Below are 27999 nucleotides of genomic sequence, written 5' to 3'. Positions count from 1 at the left end.
TTATCCAAGCATCTACCAGGTAGAACACAGTATTCGTTTGTATTTCTTATTTGTAAAGATTCTTACACTTAGTTTTGTTATTCATTCCATTATTTTGTGACAAAGCTTATGATGCATTTCAAGATACTGAGTTTCTGTTATCACTTCTGTGCAACAGGGAGACCATCACATTAATTCCAAATTACATGATTATTTGTATAGCATAAGAGAGCGCGTCTGCCGGTTTACACCACAAACATTACTCGTCTTACTGTCTGAAGGCACACAGTAATACATGGATTTCTGCTTCTTTTAACAGAGAATGGGATTCTTGCGAAAACCAGGAGCCAGAGTGTGCAACAGAGGATCTGTGATAATGCGAACCTGAATCCGTGCACAGAATGTAAAAACTGTTTTGGTCAAAGTTTGGGCCCGTGTACACATCATGTGAGTCACACTCAAGAGAAGCCCTACAAGTGCACTGAGTGCAGTCTCAGCTTCCAATGTTCCTCACATTTGATTGGTCATCACAAATCTCTTACAAGGAAGAGGCCTTTCCATTGTATGGGGTGCGATAAAACATTTCTCAGCCGATCAGGTCTGAAACTGCATCAGAAGATTCACACATGCACCGAGTGTGGGATGCATTTTAGGCAAACATCAGACCTGGAAGAACACCAGATGTCTCATCAGAGGGTGGTGCCACAGCCACAAGAAAGACCCTATCAGTGCACAGAGTGCCAGAAAAGCTTTGTTCATAAAGGAGATCTGGCGCGGCATCAGATGATCCACACCGGGATGAAACCCTTTGACTGCTCAGAATGCGATAAATCCTTCAGACGTATGTCACATCTTAAGATTCACCAGAGAACCCACACTGGAGAGAAACCGTACAAATGCACAGTCTGCAATAAAAGCTTTACTGTCCGGTGTCACCTACTCCGGCATGAGCAAGTCCACTTTGGAGAAAAGTTCCATAAGTGTAAAGACTGCGGACTCCTCTTTAATCAAACATCAAAGCTGAGGCTACATCAGAGAACACACAAGACAGGGAGACATTACAAATGTACAGGGTGCGAGAAAAGCTTCTTCCGTAGGTCACAATTGGACAGGCATCAGATGACCCACACTGAGGAAAAGCCTTATGATTGCAAAGATTGTGGGAAAAGGTTCAGGCGGGTGCAACATCTCATTGAACATTCTAGATTGCACACAGGGAAAAGACCATTCCAGTGTACTGAGTGTGATAAAGGCTTCAGTAACTCTTCAGCTCTGGGCAGGCACGAAATGATCCATTCCGGTGAGAAGCCCCATGCATGCTCTGAATGTGGAATGCATTTTAGTGAGTTGTCAAAAATGAGGCGACATCAGAAATCCCACACGGGGGAACGGCCATACCAGTGTACAGATTGTGAGAAAAGTTTTGCTCAAAGATGGGCTCTGTACTCTCATGAGCGGGTCCACACTGGTGAAAAGCCCTTCCAGTGTCTGAAATGTGGTAAACATTTCAGTCAGATAAGTGGCCTGAGGCAACATGAGAAATCCCACACTGGGGAGAAACCACATAAGTGTGCTGAGTGCGAAAAGTGTTTCTTTAACCGTTCACAACTTAAAAAGCATCAGAGAACCCACACTGGGGAGAGACCATATCACTGTATGGAGTGTGATAAGACCTTCACTGACAGGTCTGTGCTATTGAGCCATCAGAAGATTCATACAGGGGAGAAACCCTTCCAGTGTCCCGAATGCGGTAAGCACTTTAGGCGCATGACGCACCTGAGAGATCATCATCGAATGCACACAGGTGAGCGAGTGTTCAAGTGCGAGGAGTGTGGGAAAAGCTTCATCCACAGCTCAAGTTTCAGAAAACATAAAAAGGCCCGCACCTGTAAATCTTTATTGCAGATCGTGAACACCAACAATCTCACTTGAGGGATAAGTACTTTCGGAGTGCAGTTTTTGTCCAAAATTTCAAAGACCAATCCTACCTCCTCAGATCCAGACCACCTCTGCATCCGGCTAAAATCAAGAGTGGAACGGCCAGCTGTGATTACATTAAAGACAATAAGGAGCCTTGTAAAAGAATACAAACAAGACCAGGTAGAATCCAGATTGTCCTTGTTCCGCTATCTTCCTACTTCACAGTCAGATTGCACAAAATAATTATCTGCACGTGTGTTACCCGTGTGGATGATACCCATGTAGATGTGAGGAAATGGTTGATTCTCAATTCGCACACGAGTCCACAAACCCAGCATTTCTTAGTACTTTGTCCTGAGATTGAGACAATTCCACCCCTGTAGAATGTGAGTCCCCTAAAGGATTTTCATAGCTATCCTAAACACACCTGGCAGCAACAAAGAACCAAAATGTACAAAGGGTGCTTAAGCACGTGTGACAATGATCCAGATCGAGGGGGTGTTTGAATCTTTTTCTTATACAAATACTTTGCTTATCTATACCAAGACTAGGCCGCTTCAGAGTGCTTTTGGAAACTCAGAAAGATGGTATTTAGGAAAACCACAGAACATGAGACCACCCCAGTGAAGCGTTTTACCTAAATGGCATTAGAGATGAAAGCCAGTATTTTGTAATTTCTTTATTGACCTTGCAAACCTTTCAGTGACTGTTTTGTCAAGGAATGAGAGCATGGAAGCTCAACGTCTGTGGTCTGCTGGAACATGCTTGACACTAAACTATACCAGCTGTCTAAAGTGACTCCACCTTTGCTTCTTACCAGTAACAATAGATACTGAGATGTAAGAGCACCGACTTGTGCATAGCAGATGATAAGGGCTGAATGAGGAACCTTCCTGTTACCCTTCATCAACAGAGGGCATGGAATGAGGCAATTAACAATTCTTTCAGACTCTTTAATATGGTAGAAGGTTTTTGGCCCTCAGCAAATTTCACAATGTGAAATTCCAAAGGTAAAATAGGTCTTGCAGATGATGTAGGCAGTTAACATGAATATTCCATTATCTGGTCAGACAAAAAGATGCAATAATAAACTGCATTAGAATTTTTTATGGAATGGTATTAGAAATCCTTCTAACAATATAAGAACCTAGTTCCTTCAGATGTGAATACACCAGTGAACAAACTGAAACGGTTAAACTGGGGAAAGGATAAAAAGTGTGACCAGGATTTTGGGAAGTGAGGGAAAGCACAGGACGTAAACGAGGAACTGGCAATGTTAGACAGGGTTGAGAACACTAGCTGAAGACGAAGAGACAATAAAACCCCACATAAGTAAGCTGAAGAGACAAATGTTAATTGAACCTCATGGCAGAAATGATTCCTCAAGCAATTCAGTAGAATTCCCTACATTCCCTGGTCTTTGTGCTCCTGGGAAGGCGGTAGAGACTCTATAAGACAAGTTGCTGGCATTATTGACTTCAAAGAAAATGACAATGAGTGAAAAGATTAAGGAAACCATGCAAACCACTGATGTAATTTGGCCTCTGAGATATTGCAAACTAAGAAATATGATAGCAGCAAGGGAGAGAGGAAATATAAAAAAGGTGAGCATGAAAGAGATATTAGAACAAACAGTCGGTGAGATGCAACAAAATGCTCAGTTTATTGAGGGACTGGAAGACAAGGTACTAATGAGAAGATAAGGAAATTACACTCTTCTAATCCCAAGGTTATTCTCTAGAGGATCAAAAACACCTTGTGTATCTGTTATAGGAGTTTAGAGAAAACTGATGTAATTCTACATTAGATGGGCGGGGTAATGCCATCTCGCAAGTACAAACTACAAAAGTGCTTTGTCTTGTTTTACTACCCTTGAAAGGAAACAGTTGAAATGATACCAGACGCGCCAACATTCAGACTTTTTAAAAACGTAAGGGGTTTCTTGCAAGAACAGTTCAGAATAGTTTGATATGCCATTTTGTTGGGGTACAAGAGATTGTATAATGGGGTGAACACACAGCAGGTGAATTATTTCATATGTCAAGTCAATCGTGGCAAGAGGGATATCTAATGTGTGAATTGTTGTTTCATATTCTTGTTATTTCTTTTTCGTATTTTTCACATGCTGTCTCTTTTGAGAAACATTTGTTGAGTCATCTGTTAATATGACTATTTCTAGAAACAATAAAGAGATAAAGAAAAACGTACTGATTCCTCTTCTCATTAGAGAAAACATCCCAGTACTTCTTCATCAAGTCCCAAGACCTAGAGTCCTAAACACTTAAATCATCAAACTGATCGCACTCGATGGCGGTAGGAATGGGAACACCTCAACATTGTTGTAAAACTCTCAAAAGAATTGTTGCACCTGGGAAGAAGACTCACCAGACGCGGCATGGTTGAATAGCCCCGCGTGTACTCTGTGGAAGATAGCACATCTTTGGACCTCGCCGCAGTAAGGGTTCTGCTCCCGCTCTGCCCAGCCAGTATCAGTGTTATCGCATCTGACTGGAAGATTCTCTCCTGGCAACAGGCTGGTCTTCAGACTGGCTCTGGGCTGAAGAATCAGCTGTCAGAGTTTAAGAGCATGAGCAAATGGAGGAAAGGCAGGATGGAAAAGATAAGGTTCTTCATCTTCCGCCTGCTTCTTTTGGGAAACGACATTCTCTTAAAGATGTAGGCGTGGCTAGCCTCAGATCCATTCCTCTAGTCGCTATTCCATTTGTCAGAAGTTCCCTGTGCCACTTTTTTTCCTATGATGTAATCGCCTGCCTAGGTCACGTATATATCAAGAGACAGTCGTCAGAGACGGATGTGTTGCAATGCTTCAGTTTCCCTAGTTTCTCATATTCTTCCCTAATATTTGCTCCTTTTTCTGCACCAGCATCCGTATCAGATTCACTCGCCTGGAAGACTAGCCTAGGCTGTTTATCGGCCCTGTCGTAGACAAGTTTTGGTGCATTGCCTATCAAATCTAGTACCATTCATTATCTGCAATCAGAACTATCAACGTTACTGGAACAGGGAGACACTTGCCACCTTTCATGTGTATATTAGGTGCAGGATGCTGGGAGGAAGGGCCCTTGCTTGGGCAGTTAAGAAGGAGACGGGCGAGATTTCCCAGCATCCAGTCCTTGACAGAATCTCACAGAGGTCAGTCGATGATTCACAGGAACTGCAGAATAGTGCTGGAAATAGACTAGATTGTTTAAATGTTTGATACCTGAAACGAAAAAATGACTCGCGAAGAATTCAAAAATTAAAAAGAGAATTAAATGAAGTTTGGTGTCACATTGAGTTGGCCATGTGTCACCTCTATAAATAATGGTTTAAAAAATAACACTATTGGCATTTTGGTGGTGTTTATGATTATCGGGCCCAGCCTTACTGTTTAAGGGCCGAACCTTCTGCTGTTAGTTGCTATACCTAATCAAGACTTGACCTTCATAGTTTATTACTGTGGAATGTGGAGGACTAATGAAGAGGTGGCAAACCCTCAACTTATTACACACACCAGAAGGTTTGCAATATTCCACTGTGCATGGGAGAAACGTGGTGGGCGTATCCAGAGGTTTGAAATATTCCACTACGCATGCAAGAAAGGTGGTGGGCGTATCCAGAGGTTTGCAATATTCCACTATGCGTGCAGGAATGGTGGTGGGCGTATCCAAAACAAGGTTGTGGTTTTTATCAGAAGACGTTGAGAGCTTGACAGTCCCTCCCTAAAGTAGATTAGCGACTGAAGTTAAAACATTGCGTTTCTTGAATTATTTTAGTAGAAGGTTTTTTTTGTCTTTATTTTATTTTGCCCTTAAACTGGGAACTCGCAAGGGGAGGAGGGTAAATTGTCCTATTTAATGTTTAGAAAATAAAATAAAAATCTTTTTTTTGAATTTCAAGCAAAGGAATACACATAGGTATACATAACAATAAGCACCATACAGAGATCTCAAGGTAGTGACACCTGTTGCAGCAGGTGAATGAAAAGAGCTTTAAGAAATCACATATGGGGAAATGAATCTAGTGAAAGCAGCTGGTATATTTTGCTGCCTCATTGTGTCTAGGTATTGGGTGCATCATGTTCTCGGTCTTCTCGCATTGGTGTGGGTCCCATATCAATGCCCCGATGGGAGCCCCATCCCACACAAATCTTCTCCCACTTGCACAGGCAGCCCCTTGCCTGATATATTGGCTTCTCATTTATCATACACCAGTCTAAGTCCCGCTCCCAGTCTCTCACCAGTGGAGCCGTAGCCGCTCCCCACAATCGTGCAATATCCCGCTCGGCTGCTATAAGACCCAGTGAGACCCAGATCCTGGTGTATTTTGGCAGCGGCTCCTCTACCCAGATATGTAGAATGCACTTCTTTGCTGTTTTTGGGGGGTTCCATAGTCACTTCCTTCATAATTTTCTGTAGTTCGATCCAAAAGGGTTGGATCACTGGGTACGCCAATATCGTGTGGAAGAAGGTTCCCTCGCTCCCACAACCTCTTAGACAGAGGTCTGGTGGGATGCGTCCCATGTGTCTGAGTTTTGTGCACTATGTAATATGTGCAGAAAAATCAATCTGAACCCCGCGTGTACAGCAACCTCTTGAAAGGTCCCCAACGCCTCCTCCCATTCTCCGTCAACACAGTCCCCAATATCTTCCTCCCATTTGGATCTCAGCGCAGTGAGAACATTGAGAGAGTTATTCCGTAGTTTTTATAGATCAGGGAGACTGTCTTTTTATTTAAAGTTCAGTTAGTATTCTGTCCTCTAGGGGGGAGGACTCTGAGAGAGGGGTCTCCCCGGAGATATGTGTCTCAAGAGCATGTCGAAGCTGGAGGTATCTAAATACTTCAGTGGCAGTCAGTTCATACTGGGTTTGTAACTCCTCCCAAGTGGGCGTATTGCCCTCCCTTCATACATCAACCAACGCAGTTATCCCTATTAGGTTCCATGCTTTGAAGCCCTGGAGGTCACGCACCTGGGAGAGTGTGTCACTTATTTAATGTTTTTTATCATTAAGTAATGTGAATTTTTATTGATTTAGTAAACATCTTGCACAAACATGCACGTGGGAAGGCTCTACAGACCGCTCAAGCAACAGGAGACTTTAAAGCTCGTTTTGTTTCTTAGTGATTGCATGCTAGATTTGGAATCAGACATCTAGGGTCAGGAAAGTGTTTCCTCCCATTTTAACTCCCATATGAATCTTCATGGTCTGCTACAGAAAACAATGTTGTATGGAATTAAAAAAACAGAAATTAACTTTTAAAATGGGTTCAAATGTAGATACAGTTACCTTTGGTTATAACTTATCACAGGCTTAAAAAAAACCTTGAAAAGTACAGTTATGATTTAAAACCACAAATCAACTGAAAATTGCTAGTTATGGTTAGTTAAATGTGCATATCTTATGCATCAGCCATGAAAACGATATCTCGCACAGCAGATACTATGCAAACGACCTCATAATATTGGTAACAACGCGTACCAACAGCCTTACACCATAATAAACAACAATGCATACTTAAATCTCTAAATAAATGATTGATACGTGGCTCTTTCCTGGTGTTCAGGGTAATGCACTGTATAATCTCATCTGTGGTACTATTTACGTTCGTCATTGCATTAGTCACATCAAGGGTGAGGTCGTGAGCATTGCGTTTGCTGTCTGATACATATTGTGGTAGTTAATAGGGCTTGAATACGTCCAGAGCAGGTACACTTTGTTAGGCATTTTTTCCTCACTGATATATTTAGGAAATATTTCAGAGAAAAAATATAGATTTTATGAATGACACACTACACAGATATTTCTGATATATTTTAGGAAGGGGAAGGATATTATTGGGGGTTTTGCAGAATCTTGAAGAAACTATTGGATCGCCTTCTAGAACTCCATGCAACCAACACTGCCTGCTTTGAAGGAAAGCAAAGGTTTGGCGACTAGGCTGCCTCCCAGACACCACCTGCATCCATTGCAGGCCCAAAGATAACTTATGTCTTTTGCAGCAACTGAGGGAGAGAGGTACCAGTGACACCATGGAACAGTAATCCACAATAGCCAGCACCAAGACTCACAGGAAGGTGGACGAACCAGTACTCCGGTACCAGTAACTACCAGATAGTCAATGAAGTCAACAGTATTCTTGCAGTATTTTGTGTAATTAACAGGTTTTCCTATTTTATGGCTTGGATGATTTTTCTGACGGATACTCCTATGGTACTTTTAAAATAACACATGTAAACTAATGGAGCCTACAAGGCAGTTCTTTTAAACACTTTGGGCCTGACTTATTTTGGTGCCTGCAGGGCATCAAACAAAAAGCATTGGGTCTCTCGTCTTCCCTATTTTCACTGCATAGTTGTGTGCACTCCCTAGGTGGGGTGGATGGGACAGATACCTCGGTTTGGAAGACGTTCACCCTTTTTACAATGCATAGTTGTGCATGCACTCTAGGTGAGGTATGGATGCACAACTCTAGCAGGGCTCCCAAAGATTTCTACAGGTCCACTAAAAGCCTGCCTGAATGCTGCAGCGAGACTCGTAACGGGTACAAGAAAATTTGACCACATCACTCCACATCTGAAAGCGCTCAAATGGCTACCATACGAGGCAAGAATTCAGCTAAAGATGGCATGTATTACACACAAAGCTCTGCACTACAAAACACCACTTTACCTTGCCCAGAAAATCACGATTTCTGGAGGCCTTAGATCTTTGAGGGGGGCCGCTGATTTCCTACTGAAACCAGCAATTTTCCGTAAGAAAAGAACATACGACAGAGCATTCTCGGGAGCTGCGCCAATAATTTGGAATGTGTTGCCTCCGAATATCAGGGGATTCACCTCGGTCTCGATATTCAAAAAAGAGGCTAAGTCCTTTCTCATGAGTAAATTCATCCCTTATCCTCTCTTTGCTCCTTTGAGACTTTTTAGTCATTCCTGAAGCTACTATTTTCAGTTGTGCTAATAAGTGAAGATAATCAGGATGATTGAAGTGCTATTATCTGAGTAATGACTCCGGAGATAGCACAAGTCAAGAGGCTTTCATCAAATCTCACCTATGGACCCCAGTCAGACCGGGTGGGATACCCATGTCCGTACGCAAGGTTCAGGGACAATGGCTAAAGAAGGTACCTCTATCAAGCCGCATGGTTATTGGTCTGGTTTTTTTTAACTGTCTTCATGTTGTGACTCCATGTTTTCTTTAGGGATGTTATTACATTTTATATGCAAGTATGTCATGTCATGTACTACTATAACCTAAGTGGTCACCTAGTAAGTCTTAATATGTATATTATTGTAAATTTGTAAACAATGAATGAAACTGATAACTGTTGAGTTGTAAAGTGCTCTGACACCCAAGATTGGGTCATGATCGCGCTATAGAAAACACAAAATAAATAAATAAATTAAATAAATCTCGACCTGTATGAGAACAAAGAACTAACACGGTACTTTGTTCTAGTGACCTCAATGTTCTGCTATTGATTCAATCTTTTCCCCCTGAACAGCGGAAAATACTGTTTCTTAGTGAGAATGATCAATTTAGCCTTTGCACTGGACTGAGGAGTGAAACAAGACTGGCCCTGGATGAACAGAAAGTCTTGGCTCTACAGACATGATTGACTCTCAGGTGGCTGTGATGATTTAGCATATCGTGGCTTTTAAGACATGATTCACTCGCAGGTATCTGTTGTGGCTGTGATGACGTAGCATGTGCTGGCACTAAAGACATGATTGACTCCCAGATACCTGTCATGGCTGTGATGACGTAGCATGTGCTGGCTCTAAAGACATGATTCACTCACAGGTACCTGTCATGGCTGTGATGACGTAGCATGGGCTGGCTCTAAAGACATGATTGACTCACAGGTACCTGTCATGGCTGTGATGACGTAGCATGGGCTGGCTCTAAAGACATGATTGACTCACAGGTATCTGTTGTGGCTGTGATGACGTAGCATGTGCTGGCTCTAAAGACATGATTGACTCCCAGATACCTGTCATGGCTGTGATGACGTAGCATGTGCTGTCTCTAAAGACATGATTCACTCACAGGTATCTGTTGTGGCTGTGATGACATAGCATGTGCTGGCTCTAAAGACATGATTGACTCACAGGTACCTGTCATGGCTGTGATGACGTAGCATGGGCTGGCCCAAAAGACATGATTGACTCACAGGTATCTGTTGTGGCTGTGATGACGTAGCATGTGCTGGCTCTAAAGACATGATTCACTCACAGGTATCTGTTGTGGCTGTGATGACGTAGCATGGGCTGGCTCTAGACAGGATTGACTCACAGGTACCTGTCGTCGCTGTGATGACGTAGCATGGGCTGGCTCTAGACAGGATTGGCTCACAGGTACCTGTCATGGCTGTGATGACGTAGCATGTGCTGGCTCTAAAGACATGATTGACTCACAGGTATCTGATGTGGCTGTGATGACGTAGCATGTGCTGGCTCTAATGACATGATTGACTCCCAGGTACCTGTCATGGCTGTGATGACGTAGCATGTGCTGGCTCTAAAGACATGATTGACTCACAGGTATCTGTTGTGGCTGTGATGACGTAGCATGTGCTGGCTCTAAACACATGATTGACTCCCAGATACCTGTCGTGGCTGTAACGACGTAGCATGGGCTGGCTCTAGACAGGATTGACTCACAGGTACCGGTCATGGCTGTGATGACGTAGCATGGGCTGGCTCTAGACAGGATTGGCTCACAGGTACCTGTCATGGCTGTGATGACGTAGCATGTGCTGGCTCTAAAGACATGATTGACTCACAGGTATCTGATGTGGCTGTGATGACGTAGCATGTGCTGGCTCTAATGACATGATTGACTCCCAGGTACCTGTCATGGCTGTGATGACGTAGCATGTGCTGGCTCTAAAGACATGATTGACTCACAGGTATCTGTTGTGGCTGTGATGACGTAGCATGTGCTGGCTCTAAACACATGATTGACTCCCAGATACCTGTCGTGGCTGTAACGACGTAGCATGGGCTGGCTCTAGACAGGATTGACTCACAGGTACCGGTCATGGCTGTGATGACGTAGCATGTGCTGGCTCTAAAGACATGATTGACTCCCAGGTACCTGTAATGGCTGTGATGACGTAGCATGGGCTGGCTCTAAAGACATGATTGACTCCCAGGTACCTGTCATGGCTGTGATGACGTAGCATGTGCTGGCTCTAAAGACCTGATTGACTCACAGGTATCTGTTGTGGCTGTGATGACGTAGCATGTGCTGGCTCTAAATACATGATTGACTCCCAGATACCTGTCGTGGCTGTAACGACGTAGCATGTCCTGGCTCTGAAGACATGATTGACTCTGATGGTGCCCATGCAAGATATCCTACAGGGGAAGGTGGGAGGGTCATTGGTGGTGTCCAGTGAACAAAAGGTCCACACAGTTTCCTTCAACACCATTCTCCCAGAGTCTAGGAGACTAAAGGTGAAATTAGCTGTTGAAGAGGCAGTAGCATCCAGGATGGCTGTACCAGGTACTCAACTTAGTTAATTTCAGCAATGTCTAGATTATCCGCATAATAGCATTACATGTTTAACACCGTGTATGCAGGAAGCAGATGAGATGCATTTCTTTGTAAAGTGCACATTCACCCCATGGGATTTCTTGGCGCTGAATAACAAATATGTATGGTTACCCAAATCAGTGGTACTCTTTCATCACCCTTGGACTGAGCAGACCTGCTGGTTTTATACCAGCCGCGGGGGAATGGGGTGGGTCCCTGTGGTTGTAAAGTCAAGGCATTATCCCACTGAACCTCTGAGATGCAAGTGAATGGGTTACTATTAGACTGTGTATATGTTCTGCTGCCCATCAAAGGGCAAGAAAGCTATCAGAAAACAAATCATGAATAGAGCTATCAGGATTACAATGAAAAACGATAGAAAACAACTCGGACTCCATGTGTTTGTATGATGTGGATGTCAGAATAACAAAAATTCTTCAATTCTCACACATTAGTTTATAAAATCCAGTTTACCAAAACAGTGAAACTTGAGAAAGAGGAGATTCTAGACTGTTAGATTTTGAGTGCACCTAAAGGTCTTGTATAATTATTATATACACCTCTGACCTTAAAGTCCCAAATGTCTGGAAGGTGTTTCCGTATGAGCCACTGAGGTTGAAGAATGTTTTCTGACACTCAAGGGTCCATTAGGATGTAGGGCGCTGAGGAAAAATGCCTTTTTCTGCCCGCCAGCAGCAGACATCACGCCCGCCATATTAGTATGGTCAAACATAGACCAATTTCCGACTGCCGTGGTGCGACGCGCACCGCCATCAAAGTGCGCCCGCCACCGCGGCGTTGGTAGCCAATGGAGACCCTCCGCCGTGCGGAATGACGTCCGTCCCACTCCACAAATTAGGATGACTCAAGCAAGCAGACGCACCGCAGCGGAGACACCGCCCAACCAGAGACGGCGGAAACTCGACAGTGGAGCGCGAAAGCAGAGTCCCGGTCATGACCGCCATGGACCCAGCTCTACATGTCTTTCCGGTGCTGTACCTGCTACATCACCAGGACCTCATGGACCGCCGCGGACGACGCCGCAGGTACGCAATAACACAACACACGGCCTGACACAGGGTCCAAAGCCACATCAGATACCCTAGGGGGACAGGGACACATCCACAAGGGCACCCACACATCACCCACCTGCCACAAAGTCACCCCGCTGCATCCTGGACACACAGCTACCGCCACCATGCAGCAATGTCTCGGTCACGTCACCGCAGCGGCGAACACAAGCAAATACATGCGCACAATGCAGAAGGCAGGGCCAGTGCCAGTGCCAGGCATGGGCAGGGCACAAAGACCACAGGGACACACCCACTCGCACCACACACTAGCACACCCCATGAAGGCACATGCCATGTGCACCCCATGCACAACAACAAGCCAGGGCAATACATACCCTTCACCACACAACAAACAATCATGGAGACACACAATGCAGGAGTGGCTGCACAGGAACACACAACACAGTAGCACAGGGCCAGGGAAATACACACAACACCACACTCAGGGAAAAAGCAATGAGGACAAGCAACAAATGAACACACACAAGGAATCAACATCCAAATGGACACACAGCCTGCACAGTCACACATACATATCACAGACTGACACATACACACCCCACATGCTAACAGCAATAAAGCACAACAAATAGGGAAACCAAAGTGGGCTGCACACAAATGGAAGGCCATGGAGACACAACAAGCATGTGTACATCATATCAACACAAGGAACAGAGCACAACACCCTCACACCATCAAAGCACACATGGCTGGAACAGTCAGTGAAATCAAACCACAGACAGCTCAGTGCAACAACACAGGGAGACAGCAAGGCAAACCATGTATAGGCACAAAGATGAAAGGAAGGCCCTGAAGTCAAACCGGGAACAGCCACACATCCATACAACTACTTCACATGAGTACACCAGCAGCACTACACACGGGGACCATCTACACACCTCAGGACTGACAAACACCAGTAAGAATCTACACACATACCCCCCTCACACCAGCAGTACACAACACCAGTGCCAAACACACTGAAGGCTGGCAATACTTGACATGCAATACACACACAAACAACCACACACCCTGGGCCCAGCCACAAACATCACACACACACACACTGTTAGAAGGGCCAGCCTCAGGGAAGGACAGACTATGTACCTGACCGCCCTGCGACCCACCCTTCCCGGGGGATGTAGCCGAGCACTGGCGGGAGACCCCCTCAGGGCTGGGTATCGTATCTAGGATCATACACGCTGACTTAGCACCACACCGTAGATTCTGAAGCACGTATTCTTTATCTAGAAATATCAGGACCTTTATGATCCGCAGAGTCTTCTGTACAAGTAGAGCAAGGGCTCACAGAGTCTCGGTTGGGGTAGGGGGAGCGGGACAGTCTTAGGATCAGGGTCAATGCAGGTGCGTATCCGGCGCACGACTCTCAATCCTCGAGCCGGGGGATATGATACGATCTTTGGGGTCCAGCCGGACCAGAATGGTTCTTTAGTTGCGACTAGGTCTGCAGGGCTCGAGTAAGGATGTTGGAGGCCTGACAATCTTCAAGGAGCCGCGAGTCGGTCAGCAGGGCTCAGAGTTCTCAAGGTTGCGAGGGGAGCCGCGACCGCGTCAGCACCGAGGTTCCAAAAGTTCCGTAGGACCTTGGGGGGATGTTCTTTCAGCAGCGACCACGTCAGCAGGGCTCTCTTCGTTCCAGGATTCAATCTGCTGATGGCCCCAGAGCGCCCCTTGGTTCGAGGCATGTGGGCTGCTGAATTCATATCTGTGCATAGATCGCCGCCTAGTGTTGGGTCCGGATGTTTGCACGTTGTTGTCCTGGAAGAGTCTTCGAAGTATCCTTGGATAGGTGACTCCTCCCCTGGACTACAGTGCGCATGGGCATCCTCTCCATCCTCAGATTGTTTTTTTCCGCCATTGGGTTCGGATGTGCTTATCTTGACTCAAGTTAGGAAAAACTCTTTTCAGGCCAAAAGGCCTCTAGTTCGCGTCGGTACTGTTCCCGATCGGTATCGATAGTATCTTTGTTAGTTTACTAACTTCCAAAACCAACTTTTTCGCATCTTACCCGACCATCGACCCGACATCGACGATGGAATCGAGGACACCATTCAAGCGGTGCCCTGTATGCAATGCGAAATATCCACACATCGACGTCCATCCGGTGTGCAACAAATGCCTTTCACCGGATCACGACGAATCTACATGTATGGCCTGTGCCCGATTTCGATCCAAGAAGACTCTCCGGAATCGACGAGCGGCGAGACTCGAGGCGCAGCAAGCGGCACCGGCCCCGGCCGACATCTTCAGCACCGAGACCGAAGATGTCGAAGAAGTGGAGAACCTACCCTCCAGCCCCGCTTCCGAACATAACTCCGGATCGGAAGACGTCGACAAAACACTCTTTCGCAGAGATGAAGACGACACCGAGGTAGGAGACTACAATGAGGCCTTAGGGGCCGAAGAGAGTAGCTCCGATGACGAGCAAGGCCTACCCGTTCAGACTGAGGAAATCCCAGTGCAACAGTCTATGGCACCGGTCGAGGGATCGCCTTCGGGCCTTACCCAAAACCTATCCCGCAGTTCTTCGGCCCCGCCCTCGGGCCCGGCCTCGGACATTCAGCGGCAGCCATTAATGCCCAAACCGGCTGGTTTCCCTTCTTCGAAACCGAAACCAAAAGCTGTATTGGTTCAACTGAAACCAAAACCGAAAGTGGCGCTGGTCGGATCGAGGCCCTCCACACCTTCGACGCCAGCAAAACCCGTCGGCACCGAGCGCAATAAACGACACTTCGGTGCCGAGCTCGAAGCGGCCGACGTCGGAGTCGACATACGGAAAAAGACCTTCGGTGCCACCAAACCTACTCGGCTCCCGGCACCGACGCAATCGGCACCGACCCCAAAGGTCAAGCTATCTGCCGCGTCTCACACCGCTTCGACGGCACCCCCAAAGCCACACTCATCGAAGGCGTCGACGGCCATTCACGCCCCTCGACTCCATGACTCACCGGCGCCGAAAAAGTCCACGCCCGCCTCCACAGAACCGGTCGGCGCAAAGGAATCAAGGGCGCTCCAGGTGCCACCCGTTGCTGCGCAGTGCACCAAAAATAAAAATGTCCTCCAGGACACGTCGGGCTCCGAGCCAATAAAAGCTCTAACAGCCTCTTCGGCACCAGCCAACATTACTTTTGGCCTGCCACCATCCACGGCCCCGAAACTGTTCCAAATCAGGACACGGGTCACCCACACCACAATCACGCCTGCCGAACACTCTGCGGAGACGTCTCCATCGCATATCATCGACGCCGACACCGGCAGGATGATTATCCACAAAAGGAGAATAACTTCTGAGCCAGCTTTGGACTCCTTCCGGATCCCACTTAAGAGAAAGCTGCCAGTGGCTTCAGAACCAGTTCTTTACGAACCTTTCCATTCACCCTACCAGGATCCACAATCCTTCTCTCCCACACACTCCGACACGGATGCGTTGGAGGACTACATGGGTGACCAAGTCCCCTACCCCGGAGGGATGGACCCTGATGGCCAACAGGACCCTGATCAAGCTTGGGATGACCCTGTAGACCCAGGTGCACCTATGGATGCACAGGACCCGCAACTCTATGGAGCAAAAACATCTCCCACAGAGGACACTGCCGCGTTCAACGCTCTAATTGAACGTGCTGCGGCCAATCATGGGGTGCAACTTCACTCGGACACCATCGAGGACGACTTTCTCATGGATACTTTCGCATCCTCAGAAAGGAATATAAAGACTCTGCCCATGTTAAAGGGGGTCCTCAAGCCAGGAAAGGACATCTTCAAAGAACCCACCAGGGCAAGAGTGATAAACCCCAGGATCGACAAAAAATACAGGTCGGCGCCTGGGGACCCTACTTACATTAGAGGCCAATTACCTCTGGATTCCATTGTCGTTGCGAATGCTCGCAAGAGGGCACACTCGCAAACAACAGGTGATGCTCCTCCCCCGGACAAAGAGTCCAAGGTGCTAGAGACCTCTGGCAAACGGGTTGCCGCCCAAGCAGCTAACATATGGCGCATTGCCAATACTCAAGCGCTCCTCGCTCGCTATGATCGAGCGCACTACGACACATTAGAACAACTACTCCAACATCTCCCTGACCAATTCAAAGAAGGTGCAGAGATCCTCATCAGAGAGGGACAACTGCTCACAAATGCATCCATTAACTGTGCACTGGATGCCGCGGATACAGCTGCCAGAGCCATAAACACTAGCGTCATGTTGCGACGACACGCCTGGTTGCGAATCTCCGGATTCAAACCAGAGGTACAAAATAACATCCTCAACCAACCTGTCAACCCCGACTACTTATTCGGCCCGGAGGTTGACACTACCCTAGAGAAAATAAAAAAGGACACGGACACTGCAAAGTCCATGGGGGCCCTACAGACGCAGTCCTTTCGGAGCGGCTCCTTTCGTCGCCCCGGAAATAAAGGAGCAGGTAGAGGACAGGGGTCACAGCAAACATACAACAAGGGCAACACACAAAACACCTACGATAAAAACACCCGGGGTGGATATCGTGGCTCCAGCACAAAGGGCAGAGGACGCGGCTACGGCAACACCAGGTCCTCTCCCAAGAACAAGCAGTGACGCCCTCTCCCTTCCTCCCGACCACATAACACCTGTCGGGGGAAGGCTACAAAGATTCCTGTCCACGTGGAACTCCATCACCACGGACAGGTGGGTCAAAGATATTGTCAAATACGGTTACTGTCTAGAACTAACCTCCACTCCACCCACCATACCTCCAAAAAACCGTCCTATGTCCTCAGAGCACTTAACGCTCTTACAGCAGGAGGTGCAAAGCATGCTTCTAAAAGGCGCAATCGAGGTCGTACCCGTCCACGAGCAAGGTACGGGGGTGTACTCCCTGTACTTTTTAATACCAAAAAAGGACGGGTCACTCAGACCTATATTAGACCTGAGACCCCTGAACCAGTACATTCTTTCCGAGCATTTTCACATGCTCACTCTACAGCAAGTCCTCCCGCTGCTCAAGCAGGGAGACTTTCTGGCCACACTGGACCTCAAGGATGCGTATTTCCACATACCCATTCACCCCTCACACAAGAAATACCTCAGGTTCACTGTTCAAGGGCAGCACTACCAATTCAAACTCCTTCCCTTCGGCGTGACAACAGCACCCAGGGTGTTCACAAAGTGCCTAGCTACTGTGGCGGCACATCTACGGAGGCAGCACATACACGTCTACCCTTACCTGGACGACTGGCTCGTTCAAGCGAAGTCAGCCCAGCAATGTGCCAGCCACATGTCCCGCACCATCCACCTCCTTCACAGTCTGGGGTTCTCACTAAATTACCCAAAATCCCATCTCCAGCCCGCACACGTACAACAGTACCTCGGTGCGACTATAGACACTCTGGCGGCCACAGCTCAGCCAAATTTAGTGAGAATCAACAGCATGCAAATGCTGATTTCCAAGTTCAAACCACAACACTCCCTTCCTGCGCGAGTGTTCATGCAGTTGATAGGCATGATGGCCTCCTGCATCTTCATTGTCCCACACGCGAGACTACATATGCGCCCGCTTCAGGAGTGCTTAGCACGTCAGTGGAATCAGGCTCAAGGACAGTTGAAAGACCTAGTGTTGGTGAGCGGTCGGGCATACAACTCTCTGCATTGGTGGAATCCACAAAACCTTTGCAAGGGCCGACCGTTCCAAGAGCCTGTCCCACAGATAATACTGACGGCGGACGCGTCTCTCCAGGGATGGGGAGCTCATGTACTCCATTACACAGTGCAGGGACTATGGACACAACAACAAAAGAAGATGCACATCAACCTTCTAGAGCTGATGGCAATCTTCCACGCTATGAAAGCATTCAAAGTACACTTGTGCAACAAAGTCGTGTTGATCCGGACGGACAACATGACTGCAATGTACTACATACAGAAGCAGGGAGGAACACACTCTCCCCAGTTGTCTCATCTGGCTCAGAGCCTGTGGAAGTGGGCCATTCAGAGGAACATGTTCCTCATGGCAGAACACCTCCCCGGCAAGGACAACCAGATGGCGGATCTGCTCAGCAGACACAGCCACCAGATGCACGAGTGGGAGTTACACCCATCAGTACTCCAACCGTACTTCCAGCAGTGGGGTCATCCAGAGATAGACCTATTCGCGACAAGCGAAAACGCAAAATGCCAAAACTTTGCCGCCAGGTTCCCACACCCGCAGTCGCAAGGCAATGCGATATGGATGAACTGGTCCGGCAGATTTGCGTACGCTTTTCTCCCAGCACCACTGATACCGCTGGTGGCACGCAAACTCAGACAACACTCGCTGACACTCGTCCTGGTTGCTCCAACGTGGGCACGCCAGCCATGGTACACCACCTTTCTCGAACTTTCCGTGGTGCCGCATCAAAGGCTGCGGATCAAACCCGCGCATTTGATGCAGAACCATGGAGAGATTCAGCACCCAGATCCGCAACAGCTGAACCTGGCAATCTGGCTCATGAAGTCCTAGAGTTTGGCTACCTAAACCTGCCACCTTGTGGTAAATAAAATTCCTTTACCTGGACTGAATTTGATACAGAATCATAATAAAATAGCTCAGTAAAATGAGAGGCAGAATCCGTGATATTAGAGTTCTCGGAATGGGCTTTATTCCAATAATCGATTATAATCGGATGCTTCAAGTTCCATCACCACGGGGGTTCAGGAAGTGAAGTACATACTTTATTGACAAGAAGTAACTTTTATAGTACATACATTATAATGAAGTGAATACAGTAGGCGTAACAATTGATAAGGACATTGACGTTTGGTCTGCGTAACCGAAAATGGGTGTAATAAGGAGTAAAAAGGAACATGATTGGTTATGATGTAATACATAGGTGGATCTATAAGATAATACTTGGCCTAAATGCGCGCGCAGCAGTATGACGTGTAATTGACGTGTAACTAGGGGGTGACGGGGACTTGACATTTAGCTCTATATGTGGAGACGAGAAGTCTGGGGGGTCAAGTCAACCTAATCCCAAATCATATCTAACATCCTATGTTTAAAGAACTATGTTATCCACAAAAGAAGAACTCTCGGACAGAATCTATTCTATACTGACTGTGCGTGCGTGTACAAGCGTCTAAGTGTCTACACTGAATGCGAGGGGGTAGGAATATTCCATGGTAACAGGGCTATGAATTACTTGCATGAGGACAGAGAAGCTAGGCCTTTTTGCTTGGTAACTGGAAGAATGTTTACTTAAACTACTAGGCAGGAATGCATCGGCTGAGGGGGAAGCAGATAATTCGAAGGTGAAATACAGTTCTTGGCAGAGAATAGGCTGATGTCAGGCTTCGTGAGCCGCGCAGAGAATGAGACAAAGTTCATGGTCACAGATGCAGGCTCGGACTGGAGCTTTCAGAGGCAGAAGGCAAGAGGAGTTTTGATGACAGAATCAGGGCCTACTTGCCTGGACTGTAAAATGGCATAAGTGAACCATATAAAGCCGGTGGCCTTTTATATTTAGGAATGGAATATCCGGCCTATTCATGGCGGATCTGACAGAGGACATGTTGACGGTGGGCATACATGTATTTGCGTCTTCATAACTGGAACTGGAGGGAACATACATGTACTTGTGACATGCACATAGAACCGTTGGGGTCCAAGATAGGGGACATAACTGACCAGAAAAATCCATATTTCCACATTCCCTCCTTGTCCCCTACTTGCCCTTCAAGAGATATCAATCTTCATTAATCCATTGATCTGTTCATATAGCATCATTTGTTCTTCTTTCTTCTTCCGGGATCTTGAATGAAAATCTTGATGTGGAATGCACGATGTGGCACACAGACCACAAATCGCTGGTCCACATTGTAGACATAGACAGCAACTGAATAGTATGAGAAGGCCAATACCTAGGAAGGATAAAACTCTCCATCCCCAGGCTGATACCGCATTCCAAAACCAACTGGACCAAGTCCAAGTGCCTGGGTTCTGGTGTATCTGGCTTACAATCTTATGAAGGCGAGTGATGGCTTTATATACAGATGGCGAATTTTCTGGTATGAATACGCAGCAGCTTGATCCGATGACCCTACAAGCTCCGCCCCTATCAGCCAGGATGACGTCAAGGACAAGACGATTTTGAAGCACAACAATCCGCATAGCAGACTGCTCTTCCGTTAAATTGCCTAAGGCGGAAATAGTCTCATTCACTACTGCTTCAAGGGTTCTAGTTAATCTACGTATCAGCTTACTATTAGTAACAGTACCTATATAGGGAAAGATGCCTTTATTAAAATCGACATACTTGTCCCATGCCGTCTCAGTGTAATCGACAATGGGGAGATCTCTCCGTTCTCTGTTGTGTACTAAATGAATATTTCTGTAATAATCAGGAGGAGCTAGGAAAACAGGTGGCAAAAGGAATGCAATGTAGCAGGTACCATCCCATTCTAGGGGTAGACGCATATATGCAGTCTGACCACATATGAAGTAGGAGTGGCGAGAAGCTTTAAATGAAGATTTTCCTTGATCACTGAATTCTACTATAGTAGTGCATTTACTATGGCCCATATGTATGGAACCAACCTTTCTTACACACAATTCACCTTTCGCTGGGAATACTGACATGGTGGGTAAGACTAGTTCAACTTCGGATACGACATTTAGAATCATGAGATTAGGTGTAAAATTACCTAATCCATATACTTCATTTTCTAGATCAGTTCCTGTTCTTTTGGGGCGACCCTCCTTGTCAGGGTAGCAGACCTTGAGTAAAACTAGGTTCAGGTTTCCCCATATCCAATGATCTTGGTAAACTGCTGTGTCTGAGTCTATGGAATGGATTAAACTAAACCATGCTCCACAGGAGCCATTATGTGTAAATGGATGTGGAAAGAAAGGCAGGACTCCTTCATAATTCTGATAGGGAGGGAGTCGGCCACACACCCAACAATTGGTGGCATTACTAGTCTGATGGGAATGATGTAACATACTAATGAAAGTGTTATTGCGCAGCGCAAGTCTATAAGACAATTCATGCGGAGGTAAGTCACTAAAAGAATGTTCAGCAGCAACATTATAAACATGTCTAGAAATAGGGTAATATATGTGCAACAACATACTTGTAATAATTATTAAAAGACTTAATAAAAACAAAATTAATAATGTCACTATACAGTGGCTACGCAGTGATTTACAATACGCCTGTCGTTTCAACATTTTACGGGTATTTTCTCTACTCAGGTTCAAGGGATACATGTCAGAGACAATTCAACCGCTTCACCTTGGAGAGGACTTAAACAATCAAATTGCTCGACTGGTTGGGCCTAAGCTTTAGTTTGTACTTTTCAGAGTCATTCGGTTCAACAAAAGGAAGCTTTGTATCAGTCTGTGAGGGAGTGCAGGGCACAGTGTCTATATCCGAGGGTAGTCCATGAAATTTCTTAATATGGCTTGAATGAATCCAGCCCTTGCGGCCCTCGATCTTCACGGCTGTTCTTGTGGTCAACAGGACCAACTTGGGTGCTTTCCATCTGGGCTCCAGCTGAGTCTTTCGGTCGAAATTCCTCACAAAGACAAGATTACCCGGAACAACGTCATGGGGTTTCACCTCAGTGTTGTCGGGAAAGGCTGCAGCTACCTGTGAACGAGAAGATTGTAGTGCAGACATCAAGGAAGCCAAGTAATCTGTCAGCATATTACAGTCAATATCAGTTATTTTGCGTGGTATAGGCGTCCCCCACATATTTGGTGGTCTACCGAAGATCACCTCATACGGGGATAGCCCTGTTCGAGAGTGTGCTACCATTCTCATGTAAAAGAGTGCAACTGGTAACGCTACTACCCAGTCGACACCTTTCTCTCTGCATATTTTGGACATTCTGATTTTCAGTATCTGGTTATGTCTTTCTACGAGACCTGCTGCCTCGGGATGTCGGACACAGTGGAATTTCCACTGATATCCTAACAGAAGTGAAACGTGTTTCATTAATTCGGATGAGAACGGCTGGCCGTTATCTGAGTAAACAGCACGTGGTAAACCGTATCGTGGGAAGAATTCTCGAACCAACTGTTTGGCAGTAGTCGGGGCAGTGTAATCTGAAACCGGGTATGCCTCCGTCCAACGGGACAGAGCGCAAACAACTACGAGAACATATTTGAATCCTCGACATCGTTCCATCTGGATATAGTCCATCTGGAGTACTTCAAAAGGATGATTAGGAGTATGAAATCCACCCTGTTCTACGGGAACGCTTTTTCCTGGGTTGAATTGACAACAGATCATACAGGTACGGACCTTTTGTTTTGCTGCTGCTCGTAAATGTTTATTGAACCAAATGTGTTGAATGCTGTCTAGCATAGCTTTTTCTCCTAGATGTGCTGGACTATGTATAGTGTTAATTATAACTTGGACCATTGAATCAGGAAGGAACCATACAGACTTTTCCTTCATCATCCATCCTTGGTCCGTTTGGATCCCTCCTAATTCAGTCCATTTCTTTATTTCGTCTGGTGTAGCATGTGTCTGTATGTCAATTACGTCAAGAGTAGGATCTTTAACTGTCATACAATGTGTCGGTGTCGGGACTATTGTCTTTGTCATGTCGGGGGTTTGAGTTTGAGCAGTCAGTTTAGCTGTTCTGTCGGCTAGATCATTGCCTTGGGAAATGATATCAGTAACCTTCGTATGGGCTTTACATTTCATAATTGATATTTCAGTGGGTAGATGTATTGCATCTAATAATGCATGAATGAGGGGTCCGTGCTGAATGTGGGCACCGTGGGAAGTTAAATAACCTCTCTCTCGCCACAGCACGCCGAAGTCATGTACAACTCCGAATGCATAACGTGAGTCAGTGTATATGTTGACTTTTTTATTCATGGCTTGAATACAGGCTTGTGTCAGAGCGATAAGTTCTGCGGCTTGAGCTGACAAAGTATTTATACGATTAGTTTCAATGACTTCAGTATCTGTTGTGACTGCGTAGGCGGCTACTAACTCTCCTGTACTTGTTCTCATGCATGAACCGTCTACATACAAGGTCAGGTCTGGATCTGGCAATGGGACATCGGTTAAGTCTTGTCTGGGTTTTGTTGTTATTGTAATAACTTCAATACAGTCATGGGCTAGTGGGTCTGTTCCGATTACAGGTAAAAGTGTGGCAGGATTCAATGTGTTACAGCGTCTGATTTCTATATGTGGCTGAAACAATGTAAGTTCATACCCCGTAAGTCGTGCTATAGTCAAGTGTTGTGTTTGCGTTCTATTCACAAGAACCTCTACTGCGTGTGGTACTTGAACTGTCAATGGATGTCCTAACACTATGGCATCGCTTTGTCTGATTGCTAAAGCTGTCGCTGCTACTGATTTCAGGCACGCAGGCAAAGCCTGGGCTACGGGATCTAATGTACTAGAAAAATAAGCACATGGTTTGTGTGCTCCTGCTTGTTCCTGTGTGAGTACTGACAAGGCAGTACCTTCGCGTTCTGTAACAAAGAGTGTAAACTGTTTTCTGTAACATGGCGTTGCTAAAACGGGTGCTTGACATAAAGCTTTCTTTAAGCTTTCAAAAGCTTGTGTGTGTTCCTGAGTCCAAGGGAGAACAGTCGATGTGGCTGCCTCCTGTGTGGTTAACTGAATGAGTGGTTTTGCTAGAAATGCATACTGAGGGATCCACTGCCTACAATATGAAGTGAGGCCTATGAAAGCTCGTACTTCCTTTTGTGTCTTGGGTATTGGCATGTTAGCTATTAACTGAATGCAGTCGGGTGTAAGCTGCCTTCCCTCCTTGGACAGCGAGTGTCCAAGATAAACAACTCGCTGGACACAGAATTGCAGCTTAGAAGGGGACACCTTGTGCCCCTTTTCGGCTAGAAATTGTAAAACCGTCAGTGAGGCTTTTTCACATTCCGGTTCGCTTCTCGCGGTGATCAGCAGATCATCGACATATTGAAGCAGAGCAGTGTTAACTGGCATGTGGATACTGTCAAGTTCTCGTTTCAGTGCTGGGCTATAGATGCTGGGGCTTTCTGTAAATCCTTGAGGTGCGCGGGAGAATTTAAAGCTACGCCCATTTAAACTAAATCCGAACAAATATTGGCTTTCCGGATCTATTGGGACGCTGAAAAAGGCATTCTTGAGGTCAATTACAGTAAAGAATGTTGCTTCGGAATCAATAGCTGTCAATAATGACGAGATATCTGGAACCACAGGAAATTGTGGCACAATGCATTTGTTTAACTCGCGCAGATCAATAACCAATCGATATACTGGCGGAGCTGTAGGATCTGTTCGTTTAAGAATCGGAATTATCGGTGAATTACATACATTGGAGTCTGTTTCTACAACTACTCCTTGGGCAATAAGCTCTTCAATGATTTGTAGTAAAGCCACTACAGCATCTGGTGGTAACTTGTATTGTCGCATTCGTGGTAGCACCACTCCTGCCTTTAGTGTGACTCGATATGGTGTAATATTCATGCAACCAACATCAGTAGGGCCTTGTGCCCATAGATGTGTAGGTAAAGTCTGCAGTCGGGGATCCATGTCTCTAGATACATAGTGACCTTTAAAATCACGTAAAAACAACCTTACTCCTTCCGGAGAACAACATATTATGGCTCCTAGAGCTTTCAGGGTTTTGATTCCTAACAGATTTTCTGGACATGATTTAGTAAGCAATAAATCTGTAGTTCGGGTCAGAGGTCCGATCGTAAGTGGAAGAGGCTGTGATACTTCATTAACAATAGGTTTTCCTGAAAAACCCAGGGAAATATTCTGAGAGCCTGAGAGGGGTGCCCCTGGAACTTCACTACGTTTTATAGTTGTTCGACTTGCCCCTGTATCGAGTAAAAATTTTCTATCTTGACCTAATAATTCACTATGTACATAAGGTCCTTCTTGATCTACAGGAATCTCGATAAGGGGTAAGTCAACTTCCCTCTCTAGGCTAGTTCATGCGTAACGCTGATACTCGGGATATTCATACTGTGCGGTCTGATACATTTGTCGTGTTGTTGTCTGTGTGGCAGCAGCAGGCAACGGTGGTGCAGCTGGCACAAACTGTATTGGCTGTTGTGCGGCTGGCATGGCCTGGGCATGCTGCATAGCTCCTTGTTCATTCTGATCTTGTCTGAGTGGCCGTGATCTTTCTTGTGTTTTACCTATGGCGATATTATGTTTTAAAACTGGACAATCGTGTACATAATGACCTGGCTTTTTACAATAATTGCATGCCCCTTTTACAGGTCCTGCTGAATCGGAATGTGTCATACCCTTTTTATGTCCTTCAGCTGGAACTGTCTGGGAAACTAGCATTTTCATTTTCGTGTCTTTCATGCGTCTGTGTTCATGTTCTTGTTCCTCTTTAATTCTATTGTGGTGGTACTGTAACATTTGTAACATTTGTGTTGGAGTGTTACCTTGCCAGGTACTCTCGAATTTTAATACTCTATTCTTCACTGGTGGCAGGGCATTTTCCACTAATTTTGTTACAAACAGATGCGGGTATGACTCGCTACTTGCTTTTATGCCACTATTTATACCAAAACATTTCTCGAATCGGGCATAGTAATCGCTAGTGTCTTCATCTTGTTTCTGTTTACAGGCTGAAATTGTACCCCAATCTTCCTTTTTCGTAGTTAATAAACGTGGCAGTACCTGTACTAGTAGACCTGGTAGTGCTTTAGTTTTGTCCCCAAGCCCCGAACCTGGACCTCGGGCCCTTTCTTCTGCTTCTAATGCTGACCATTCTATCTTTTGGTCACCTACCTCCCACTCTTTTTCCTTGAGTTTCTCATAAATGCCAGCAGGCATCAACACCTTTAATATTGTCATAATGTCGGGGTAGGTATACTCTCCCATGAGTAACATGTCTTTAATTTCTCGGTGAAAACCCGCTGGGTCTTTGTCATGACTAGGTACCACTTTCTTCATTTCTAACAATTCTATTTTCGATATGGGCGTATATACAAATACACGTTTAAACTGATCGTCCTCGCCTTTTATTGGGTGCACTTCTCGTAAGGGATTCTGTCTATCCATGTGATACGTTGTTCTTTCCTTGACAGGCAATGAGACATGCTCTGAGCATACAAAAAGAATATACTGCTTTCTTGATACTAGAATTTCTTTAATTAATTTAGTACCTGGACCTCTCCATTTATTCATAAGCAATTCAGTTAATATGTTAGGTAAAGGACCAGGGTCCGAATGCTGACTCTGATATAGTATAATGAGTTGTTGAATCATATAAATCCCAGCTAACCTCTGCTCATCTGGGGTGAGATTCAAAAATGTGCGTACTACTGTCTCATCACTATATTTTCCGGGACTGTCCACCCAGTGGACAGCTGCCCTTGCTAAATCTTGTTCATCCATAGAATCGAGAAAATGATAACCCCTTCGTTCTCGGAGTAGTTTGTCGGCGGTTTGGAACGAATGCTCGTTAGACCTTATGTTAATTATAGGTATTTGGAAATTCCTGTCATTATCTGGACATATTGGACGTATTGAGTCAGTATGATATCTAATCTGATTCCTATTACAAGATCTTCCTCTACCTACATAGGCTATGGTGTCCGACTGTCCTGCGGGCAGTCCTGACCCTTCTTCCTCGCTTTGTTCGAACTCGTCTGTCTCTAATCTCTCCTCGTGTAGGCGTTCTATTTCTTTACGGATCTTTCGGCACATGGCTATTATACAATTTTGCTTATCGTGTCTCCCTTCTGATATATTCTGGCTCCATTTTGTAAGAATTTTCATTGCTTCCGGATCTACCCCCGGTCGGTCTTGATTTCTGATCACACAGTTTATGAGGAAACGTAACAGTTCCCCCTGTATCTCTACTTTCTGGTATTCCATAGCTCTGTTAATACATTCTGGATCTCGCCCTGTTTGAACAAAATGGTATATTTTATATAGATGCGTAGTCATTCCTGGTAGCTTCGCTAAATACCCTGCGGCTCGTCTGATACGTAATGATGCCAGGATCATTTCGTCCTCTTTGCCGAGCACCGGGTCATATCTACAATCTATAAGAAGTTCCTTAAGCGTACGATCACTTACGAATTTGGGTGTACGTGAATGCGCTGACTCTTGAAAAATAAGTTTACTTATTCTAGGTAGCGTAGAAAAAATATTGGTAGCACCTCCCGTGGCCCCATCTGGGGCGTCGGGTGTGAAAGGATTCGTCGAACGTGACACAGCAACTATAGGTGTGGACTCAGCTATAGAAGTACCTGTAGGAACAGATGCAGAAATAGATGTGCTTGCCGGAACTTGTGACTCGATTTGTTGCTGTAGGGATACGGGTGCTGGATCTTGGCGTTGGACCTCCCTGGTATGCGGTCTACGTGGGGCGGAATTAGCATACTCGGGAGCTGCGTCATCTAAATATGAGGAAAGAAAAACATCTTCTGCGGTTCTAGGATGCCCCTTAGGATGTACCTTGATTGGGAATAATGGGGGTGGCAAGTCTTTCGGTATCTCTGGAGTAGCCT

The 27999-nt window shown here is 45.8% G+C and overlaps 1 protein-coding gene across 3 annotated transcripts in view; it reads left to right on the top strand.

The window, feature by feature from the left end:
* LOC146783128 (uncharacterized) overlaps nucleotides 1–27999 on the top strand; it is a 389572-nt gene that overhangs the window by 211461 nt on the left and 150112 nt on the right. For 2 of the 3 annotated variants that reach the window (XM_085639289.1, XM_085639290.1), the window contains one exon: nucleotides 299–6265. The exons of the other annotated variant lie outside the window; for it this stretch is intronic. In XM_085639289.1, the coding sequence (XP_085495415.1) occupies nucleotides 299–1911 (1613 nt within the window). In that variant the 3' untranslated portion in view covers nucleotides 1912–6265. Of the gene's footprint in view, nucleotides 1–298; nucleotides 6266–27999 lie in introns of those variants that run through there. 3 annotated transcript variants of the gene reach the window in all.

The sequence above is a fragment of the Triturus cristatus genome, chromosome 12 (assembly GCF_964204655.1).
Source record: "Triturus cristatus chromosome 12, aTriCri1.1, whole genome shotgun sequence".
NCBI classification, from domain to species: domain Eukaryota; kingdom Metazoa; phylum Chordata; class Amphibia; order Caudata; family Salamandridae; genus Triturus; species Triturus cristatus.
This window is presented reverse-complemented; position numbering and strand designations above follow the sequence as displayed.